Source organism: Cherax quadricarinatus, chromosome 5 (genome assembly GCF_038502225.1).
Source record: "Cherax quadricarinatus isolate ZL_2023a chromosome 5, ASM3850222v1, whole genome shotgun sequence".
NCBI classification, from domain to species: domain Eukaryota; kingdom Metazoa; phylum Arthropoda; class Malacostraca; order Decapoda; family Parastacidae; genus Cherax; species Cherax quadricarinatus.
Window position 1 is genome coordinate 10,799,253 of NC_091296.1, and position 10,853 is coordinate 10,810,105.

The 10,853-nt window shown below is 38.6% G+C and overlaps 1 protein-coding gene across 4 annotated transcripts in view; it reads left to right on the plus strand.

Annotated features, from left to right (window-relative positions):
• The window catches only part of LOC128684844 (phosducin-like protein), a 372,671-nt gene extending 363,467 nt beyond the window's left edge, over window positions 1–9,204 (plus strand). For all 4 annotated transcript variants that reach the window (XM_053771137.2, XM_053771140.2, XM_053771139.2 and 1 more), the window contains exons 3-8: window positions 418–543; window positions 1,993–2,120; window positions 2,530–2,635; window positions 6,507–6,620; window positions 6,983–7,107; window positions 8,498–9,204. In XM_053771137.2, coding sequence (XP_053627112.1) covers window positions 418–543; window positions 1,993–2,120; window positions 2,530–2,635; window positions 6,507–6,620; window positions 6,983–7,107; window positions 8,498–8,594 — 696 coding nt within the window. In that variant the 3' untranslated portion in view covers window positions 8,595–9,204. The remainder of the gene's footprint in view (window positions 1–417; window positions 544–1,992; window positions 2,121–2,529; window positions 2,636–6,506; window positions 6,621–6,982; window positions 7,108–8,497) is intronic.
• The last annotated feature ends 1,649 nt before the right edge of the window (window positions 9,205–10,853 follow it).

The window sequence follows — 10,853 nt, forward strand, 5'->3', positions numbered from 1 at the left end:
GCTCTTTCAGCTTTATAAAAATTTCATCCCATTCACTTTATGAGAATACTTCTCAATTCAGTTAATGCAGTTAATTTTGGCTCATCACTGTGAATGGAGTAAGGCTTTTGCATTTAACAATGCTTGGATTAAGTGTCATAAACACTGAGTGATGAAAAAGTGAGAAATCACATAGAGAGAAAATTGAAACACAGGTAAAAAGAGATCTGTATGTTTTGGCTTCAGTCAGAGACCCTCTTCATCTGTTGAAGAGGCCAGATTATTTTTAAACTTTAAAAATTCGTTTGTACATAGATTCTTGTTTCTCATTTCCTTCTATGCCTAACATGATGTCACATATTTCTGATGTGACTGGGTCCCAGATTGTAGTTTTCTCAATAAGTGTGATTAGTAATACGAATGAATTATTAACTGCAGACTGGACCAAAAGGGGTACTGAAGGACTGGCAGCGATTCAAGCAGCTGGAATCAGAAAAAAGAATGGAGCAGGAACAAGAACGTATTCTACTCGCAAAGAAACTTGCTTTCACCTGCAGATCACATGTAAGACTATAATTTGTTATAAAGTTTATCGTTCTAGAAATATTTGTTTTATTACACTTGCAGATTTAAATGCATCAGAATCACTAAGGAGGCGGCTGGAGGCAGTGGAGTTGTCGTGTCTAAGAGTAATGTGTGGTGTAAATATTATGCAGAGAATTTGTACTGTACAAATTACAAGGTGTGGAGTTACTAAAAGTATTATTCAGTGGGCTGAGGAAGGTTTGTTGAGGCAGTTTGGTCATTTGGAGAGGAAGGAGCAAACTAGGATGACTTGCAGGGTGTATAAATCTGTAGTAGAGGGGAGGCAGGGGTAGGGGTCATTCTAGGAAAGGATGGAGGGCGGGGGCAAAGGAGGTTTTGTGTGCAAGGGGCATGGACATACATCATGCATGTGTGAGTGTGCTAGATAGGAGTGAATGTAGATGAATGGTTTTTAGGACTTGATGAGCTGTTGGAGTGTGAGTGGGATAATATTTTGTGAAGGGATTTAGGGAAACCGGTTAGCTGGACTTGAGTTCTGGAGGTGCGAAGTACAGTGCCTGCACTTTAAAGGAGGAGTTTGGGATATTTGCTGTTTGGAGTGACGTCTGAACTGTCGTATCTGAGTGCCTTTGCAAAGACAGTAATTATGTGTGAATGATGATGAAAATGTTGAATGATGGTGAAAGTGTTCCCTTTTTTTTTTTTTTATGTCACCCTGCCTCAGTGGGAGATGACTTATATGCTGAAAAAAAAAAAATGACTTCTCAGTGCCAGAAGGCATGCTGAAGAAACTGTTAGTAGAAATTACATAAATGGACATTTATATCTGGTAATGAAGACTCTGCCATTGCTTAAATATAATACAGTGGACCCCCGGTTAATGATATTTTTTCACTCCAGAAGTATGTTCAGGTGCCAGTACTGACTGAATTTGTTCCCATAAGGAATATTGTGAAGTAGATTAGTCCATTTCAGACCCCCAAACATACACGTACAAACGCACTTACATAATTACACTTACATAATTGGTCGCATTCGGAGGTAATCGTTATGCGGGGGTCCACTGTAGTTGCAAACTGCACACTACTCAGTTAAATTGGAGGACTAGTTACCCTAACATGTACATATCCAAAAGAAAAACAAAGGCACAATAGTGTGACTGGAACAATACACAAATAACCTGCACATAGGAGAGAGTGAAGCTTAAAATGACATTTCGGTGCAACTTGGATCATTTACAAGTCACTCTGATGAATGACCCAAGTCGGACTGAAATGTCACCGTAAGCGGGTTATTTGTGCATGTACATATCTGTTTCTGAAGTTAATTTTCAACACTGGCTACTATACTCACATTTACTGATGACTGAATTGCACATGAAACCCATTTCAGCTTAAAACAGATATTCAGTTCTATTATGCAAGGTCCCCCTAGTAATATTAGGTTTTGTTTTCTTTTACTGGTCAGCTTGATGATGAGAAAGATAAAGAAAATGAGAGAAAGGAGGAGGAAGATGTTGATCTATTAGATGAAGAATTTCTGCTGCAGTACATCTCAAAGCGGATGGAGGAAATGATTGTTACCACATCAAACAAGTAAGGCTGCAGGATTTTTCACATTTTAAGGAAACTGTACCCATGGTGTGTATTGCCCATATACGTATAAAGCTGATCTCAGAAATCTGTTATAACAGTATAACTTACTTTGGACTTGATGAGCTGTTGGAGTGTGAGCAACATAATATTTTGTGAAGGGATTTAGGGAAACTGGTTAGCTGGACTTGAGTCCTGGAGGTGAGAAGTACAATGCCTACACTTTATAACTTCTAACATGGCAACAAAACAGATGATAATCAGAGCTGTCATCTCTATTTCTGTCTCTTGGTTTTCATAAAAGAATTTATAAATGTAGCTATCTAGGTAATTATGATCTTAAGAGTCCTGTAAATATTTAACATGATTCAATCCAAGATTTACATTAAATAAAATTTTACTGTTTTATCAGAGCACAGTTTGGTCGTTTAATTACACTGGATAATGGAGAAATGTTTTTGGATGCCATTGATAAAGAAGATGCAGGAGTCACTGTCATTGTACATATCTATGACCAGGTAAGTCCATATCTCCACACCTCTGGCAAGACAGTAATAGTGTGAATGATGGTGAAAGTGTTTCTTTTTTGGGTCACCCTGCCTTGGTGGGAGACAGCCAGTGTATTTAAAAAAAAAAAAAGTCTGCAGAGCTTGGGAGTAAGTCTGTCGCATAATATATTTTATGTGACACTCGGTGCTGATACAGCATCTCTGACAGTACTTCAGGCTGAATTGGTGCAGAATTGTCTTTTATCTGTATCTAAATCTATGATGTTCTGGTATCTTCATGAATTTCTTTGATGAGATGGCTTCATGTACATGTAAAACCTGTGTTTAGCATGTAAATTGTCATATAATGTTTACATACTTTAAATGGCAACTGAAACATTTGTCAAAAAATTTCACATAATTATTTGGGTCTTTCTAAATTAAACAAGTTACCACTTGTCTGTTCATAAAGGAATTGTCCACTATGACATTATCTCAATAGGTATTGTAAATATGTGGGAGAGACGGAGGAGGAGTATGGAAGAAGTGAATGTTTTCAGATAGTTGGGAGTTGACGTGTCGGCGGTTGGATTTATGAAGGATGAGGTTAATCATAGGATTAATGAGGGAAAAAAGGTGAGTGGTGCATTGAGGTATATTTTTTTCTTTTTTTTCTCAACAAGTCGGCCGTCTCCCACCGAGGCAGGGTGACCCAAAAAAGAAAGAAAATCCCCAAAAAGAAAATACTTTCATCATCATTCAACACTTTCACCACACTCGCACATTATCACTGTTTTTGCAGAGGTGCTCAGAATACAACAGTTTAGAAGCATACACATATAAAGATACACAACATATCCCTCCAAACTGCCAATATCCCAAACCTCTCCTTTAAAGTGCAGGCATTGTACTTCCCATTTCCAGGACTCAAGTCCGACTATATGAAAATAACCGGTTTCCCTGAATCCCTTCACTAAATATTACCCTGCTCACACTCCAACAGATCGTCAGGTCCCAAGTACCATTCGTCTCCATTCACTCCTATCTAACACGCTCACGCACGCTTGCTGGAAGTCCAAGTCCCTTGCCCACAAAACCTCCTTTACCCCCTCTCTCCAACCCTTTCAAGGACGACCCCTACCCCGCCTTCCTTCCCCTATAGATTTATATGCTTTCCATGTCATTCTACTTTGATCCATTCTCTCTAAATGACCAAACCACCTCAACAACCCCTCTTCTGCCCTCTGACTAATACTTTTATTAACTCCACACCTTTTCCTAATTTCCACACTCCGAATTTTCTGCATAATATTTACACCACACGTTGCCCTTAAACAGGACATCTCCACTGCCTCTAACCATCTCCTCGCTGCTGCATTTACCACCCAAGCTTCACACCCATATAAGAGTGTTGGTACTACTATACTTTCATACATTCCCTTCTTTGCCTCCATAGATAACGTTTTTTGACTCCACATATACCTCAACGCACCAGTCACCTTTTTCCCTCATCAATTCTATGATTAACCTCATCCTTCATAAATCCATCCGCTGACACGTCAACTCCCAAGTATCTGAAAACATTCACTTCTTCCATACTCCTCCTCCCCAATTTGATATCCAATTTTTCTTTATCTAAATCATTTGACACCCTCATCACCTTACTCTTTTCTATGTTCACTTTCAACTTTCTACCTTTACACACATTCCCAAACTCATCCACTAACCTTTGCAATTTTTCTTTAGAATCTCCCATAAGCACAGTATCATCAGCAAAAAGTAACTGTGTCAATTCCCATTTTGAATGGGTATATGAGGTATATGTGGAGACAAAAATACGTTATCTATGGAGGCAAAGAAGGGAATGTATGAAAGTATAGTAGTACCAACACTCTTATATGGGTGTGAAGCTTGGGTTGTGAATGCAGCAGCGAGGAGGCGGTTGGAGGCAGTGGAGATGTCCTGTCTAAGGGCAGTGTGTGGTGTAAATATTATGCAGAAAATTCGGAGTGTGGAAATTAGGAGAAGGTGTGGAGGTAACAAAAGTATTAGTCAGAGGGCTGAAGAGGGGTTGTTGGGGTGGTTTGGTCATTTAGAGAGAATGGATCAAAGTAGAATGACATGGAGAGCATTTAAATCTGTAGGGGAAGGAAGGCGGGGTAGGGGTCGTTCTCAAAAAGATTGGAAGGAAGGGGTAAGGGAGGTTTTGTGGGCGAGGGGCTTGGACTTCCAGCAGGCGTGCGTGAGCGTGTTCAATAGGAGTGAATGGAGACGAATGGTATTTGGGACTTGATGATCTGTTGGAGTGTGAGCAGGGTAATATTTAGTGAAGGGATTCAGGGAAACCAGTTATTTTTATATAGCCAGACTTGAGTCCTGGAAATGGGAAGTACAATGCCTGCACTCTAAAGGAGGGGTTTGGGATATTGGCAGTTTGGAGGGATATGTTGTGTATCTTTATACATATATGCTTCTAAGCTGTTGTGTTCTGAGCACTACTGCAAAAACAGTGATTATGTGTGAGTGAGGTGAAAGAGTTGAATGATGATGGAAGTATTTTCTTTTTGGGGATTTTCTTTCTTTTTGGGTCACCCTGCTTCGGTGGGAGACGGCCGACTTGTTAAAAAAAAAAAAATAAAGAGCAGAAAAATAGCCTTGTGTAGAGAAAGCATATGAGTGGATTCTCAAAAACTACAAGTTGAATCTTCTTTCTTTCAACACACCGGCCATATCCCACTGAGGCGGGGTGGCCCAAAAGGAAAAAACAAAAGTTTCTCCTTTTACATTTAGTAATATATACAGGAGAAGGGGTTACTAGCACCTTGCTCCTGGCATTTTAGTCGACTCTTACAACACGCATGGCTTATGGAGGAAGAATTCTGATCCACTTCCCCATGGAGATAATAGGAAATAGACAAGAACAAGAACTAGAAAGAAAATAGAAGAAAACCCAGAGGGGTATGTATATATATATATATGCTTGCACATGTATGTGTAGTGTGACCTAAGTGTAAGTAGAAGTAGCAAGACGTACCTGAAATCTTGCATGTTTATGAAACAGAAAAAAGGACACCAGCAATCCTACCATCATGTAAAACAATTACAGGATTTCGTTTTACACTCACTTGGCAGGACGGTACAGGTTGAATAATAGGGTTAATCTCACAGAGGTCCTGGTGTGGTTGAAAAAAGTTAATTGGTTTTCTACCTTCAGAGAGGGTTTAGCACTTAACTTTTCCAGATTCTATTATATGCATTATTGCATTATATCACTTCAAAGGGCTGCACCAGAATTTCTATAATGGGGGGTTTAGGGGTGGTTACCTGGTTGATATGAGGAGCTAGGAGACTTTGTTTTGAAGCAGTGTTATTATTTTTTTATCACACTGGGGTTTTAGAGAGATTGAGGGAATTTGGGGGGATGGTTTGAAGTTCTCCTTTGTGGCTACCACTGGTCACTTCCCTATTCTGAACATGAGCCTTTCCTTATATTGTATTTGTGTTAGCTGGTCCCATTCATAAATTTCAGGTATTTTTTAACAGCACCAATATGTCTTTACTGAGCCTATTGCTACTGTATCTCAGAACGAAACTCAGTTTTTTTTGCATACTCTTTCCCTAGTTACCATTTCATCACTATATTTTATCCCAGCATCGGAGTGCATCTGCTAGTTTGATTTTTGTATCTGCTTAAAATTGGAAAGCAGATTTAGTGAATGATGACAGATCACTATTTTCAGTATTAGTTAGCACACAAAATTGATATTGTTTGATTTCCTATCTAGATAAGGCTGTGTACAGTACAGCATAAAACAATTCTTAAAATGATGAAATCACAATATAATGTATTGAATATGTTGTAATACCCTAGGGTTGATTCTGAATGATGTATTTGATTCAGGATGCTATGGGATGTGATGCAATGAATGGCTGCTTGACGTGTTTGGCACAGGAATACCCTCATGTTAAGTTCTGTAAATTGCCAGCTTGTGCAGCAGGTGTTAGCAGTCATTTTGTAAGTTGGAATCATTCTGTTTTTATCTGCATAGTTTATTGAAGGATTTTGGTATCTGAAATTTGCAAACTTAAGTTGATAAAAATATTGTATGGCTTATATAACTTGGAATTGAGGAGTAAATGAACTTGTTTAGATGTATATTTATGTTGCAAAAATTTGCAACATTTTTTAAATACAACTTCAGAAAGTATGGTAGTGTAGCCTGGCTATGAAAATTGACAATATTGAAAATGAGTTACAAGTACATGTATATCATTTGCTATGGAATTTGTAGTAACAAAAATAATTTTGGACTTATATACAATGGTTACTTTGTAAAATATAAAAATCCCTGGTAAATGTACATTTTTCTTCTATAGAAAGTAACAGGTTTGCCAGCTCTCCTCATTTACAAAGGAGGCCAGATGATCGGCAACTTTGTGAGACTAACAGATGAGTTTGGAGATGACTTCTATGCCACAGATGTAGAGTCATTCCTGATTGAGTAAGTATTGCATTGAAATTATACATATTTTTGATGACTGATTTTTTTACATTTTCTTTTTTACCTAAAATAAGGAATAATTATGCATATATATACAAAAAAAATGTAAGTTCACATTAGTCACATGGCATTTATTGCCATTAACTCTTTCAGGGTTTCGGACGTACTAGTATGGCTTACGCACCAGAGTTTTTGACGTACTAGTACGCCTAAATTCTAGTGCCCTCAAATCTAGTGAGAGAAACCTGGTAGGCCTACATATGAAAGAATGGGTCTATGTGGTCAGTGTGCGCAGTATAAAAAAAATCCTGCAGCACACAGTGCGTAATGAGAAAAAAAAACTTTGACCATGTTTTTGGATTAAAACAGCGAATTTGCACTGTATTTTCGTATGGTATTTATTGTTGTATTCTAGTTTTCCTGGTCTCATTTTATAGAATGGAAGACATTACAGAAATTGAGATGATTTTGACTGGTTTTACAATGAAAAGTACCTTGAAATTGAGCTCAAAGTAGCAGAAATGTTCGATTTTTACCAAAGTTCAAAAGTAAACAAATCATGCTAAGCGTCCAATCCACGTTAACTGGTGAGTCTAATATTCTTTCACAAGTGCGCCGATATTATTTATACCATTTCTACACTAATGCAGTAGTCTGCATAACAGTAAATCTTCTATTTTTTGTGAGAATAAAAATTCTAAGTGGAAAGGAGAAGAGTGTAAGAGGGGCATTGGGACGTGACTAATGAACAGAGGAAATGTTATTTTAGTGCCAGGAATGTCTTTCTTGTTTATTCTGAACCCTATTTTGAAATTGGCATCTTTTGAAATTTGTGTGAAATTGGCAAAATTGCTAAATTCTGACCACTGTATTAGATAGCTGAAATCAGTAAATGGTTGGTTTCTTGTACTCATTCGATAGAAAAAATGGAGTTCTAGCAAAAAGTTAGGATTTTTGTCGACTAGTACACTGGAATTGGCCGAAAATGGGGCTCAAAGTGGACAAAATCACCGATGCGTAAACATCGTCAAGACCGCTTAGCGAGAGCATAACTCCGTAAGTTTTCCATCAAATTTCATACTTTTAGTGTCATTATGATCGGGAAAAGATTCTCTATCTTTTCATAAGTCTGGGAGAGGGCCTGGGGACCCTGAAAGGGTTAAACCTATGAATCTAATTCATTCCCACTTTTATCTTATAGGTGGATTATTTCACCATTCTGATTAGACTGTGTGACTCGCTAAATATTCTGCCTTGTTGTTGTTAAATGTCCTTTTTTTTCTGTACAAAAAGTAGGTAGTTGTTTTAGTCTTAAAATAGGTGAAAGTGCATAAAACACTACTAATTATTCTATTTAGTTATTCTTAATATTTCCTCCTCCCTCCTCTAGACATGGCATGCTTATGGACAAGATACTTGTCCCTCCTGGCATCAAGGATTCCTCCATACCACAAGATGATGACAGTGACTTCAGTCTTGATGATTAGTTAAACCTCAGTGATTTTTAGTCAGCAGAATCCTGCATAGCCCCTACCCCCATCCCATCCCTGTCTTCCTGTACAGTGAATACTGTACATCACCAGTTGGTCTCTTAATATATTTGGTCACTTCATTATGTAGTTTGGAGCCTATTTACATTATAATTTCACTGTTTATATTTAAATTTTTACTTGGCTTCTGAAAGGGTCAGCAATGTAAATACTCAAAAGATCTGTGGTATGCAGTAGTATACCGTATTATAAGAAAGTTCTATGGGAAAAATACTAATATGTTAGCCAAAAAATGTCCATGAGTGTTCTAGCACTAGCACTTCCTCTTTGTAATTAAACCCTAACATCATATGTTCTGAAAGAGCAAGTAAGTCATATGACTCACTTTAGTGAATGGTGACATACAAGCACACACTAATGTGCCATCAAAGTTATCAGACACAACCACATATCAAAATGCATATGAATACAACTGGATGGTTGTGATAGGGAGTGGTATGTAATGTATTAGGTAACTGCAAAGTGGAGAGTATATGCTCTCCTTAATTATAATTACTTTTAATTTTCATTTAAAATGTATGTTAATAATAATAAAGATTAAACCAACTGTGATGTATCTCAAATATTTTTTAACCTATTGACTGTTTCTCACTGTTTAGTTCAGTAACTTTATTTTGCACCCACATGCTCGTCTTGTGAGCAGTAGTCAAAGATTACAGAGGCACATAATGGGTCCAGGGACTAGAACCCGGTATTTTGTACTTAAGGCCAATTCCTTTGATGGCTTCCTCGAATCTCTTGGTATGTGCATCTGTGGCAGCACAGAGGCACATACGGGTTAAGACAGTACAGTACTGATGCCTTCCGTTAGGGTTAATGAATTAATATTCTCAGTCACTGGCTTAGCTTCTCCAGCTCCATCAAGTGAACGTTCTGCGGTCATATCTTTTCATGGTTGAGGAAGTGCAGTTGCAATTTTGATGTACATAGTACAAAATGACTCCTTCAGGGGGTACTTTGATGTCATTGAAAAGCTCTTAATCCAAAGAATTGGAGCTACCCTTCACTGTGATCAAATCTGATTATCTCCCGTTTCGTAGGTGCTGTAGGCCCATGCCCCTCAGGGGAAGTTCCTTGACGCTGGTGAGGGGCTCTTGATCTAGGGAATTGGATCTGTGCTCTGGTTCCCTGAATTGAGTCTGAATACCTTCCATCCCCCCCATGCACTGTATAATCCTATGGGTTTTGTAGACCCATGATGGATTTAGCTCTTCCCCACAAATATTTTAATATGCATGGCATGTCTGATAATTGTGACCCTGAATCAATCTGCTAGTCTTTTCTTGTGCATATCAAGAACTTATTAACATGGGTCATGTACGCTTGACATGAACACCTGTCCCAATGCTGGTGAGGGACTCTTGATCTGAGGAATTGGATTTGTCCTGCCCTTCCTTGGACTGAACCTGATTGTCTCCCAACAACTTATATGGAACAAACTATGGATCCCATGGCTGCTACAATACCCTTTAATGGTCATGGGGGTAACTTGGCACTGGCAAGGCACCCTTTTCTTTGAACCAAATCTGCCAGCTATTTCCCAGGCACTGGATGACCCCTACTGATTTAGTTTCTCCATGAGTAATAATAATTTGATCCTATTCTGCATGATGCAACTTTCAACAGTCTGCTAACACCCAGGTACTGTACCTATCTACTGCTAGGTGAACAGGAATGATATGTCCTTTGGGTGTAAACTGAATGGGCTGACCAAAAACTTGCTTCTTGGAGTAAATGCTAAATATAGGTATAGGTTATTATAAAATAGTTATTAAGTCACCCTTAACTGTAAAAAAAAACTATTGAGTGGCACAATGAGTAACCCTTTTAACTGGGGGTTTGGGGTTGCCTTGATGCTAATAGAGCTCTTGATCAAAGGAATTGCAGTTGCCCTTCCCATTCTTGGATTGCATCCCATTCCTTCGGAACTGTATGACCCTTACCCTCAAGGGAGGTTCCATGCAGCTGGTAAGGGCCTCTAGCTTAAGGAAGAGTAATCAACAGCCTGGTTGACCAGGCTAAGATAAGATTTTGTTTAGTTTTTAGCCCCGGAGTGTTAGTCACCCAGGATAACCCAAGAAAGGTAGTGTGTCATCAAGAAACTGTCTGTCTGATTATCATTGGAGTCCTCAATCTTGTCCCCCAGGATGCGACCCACCAGTCAAGTAAGACCCAGGTACCTACTTGCTAGGTAAC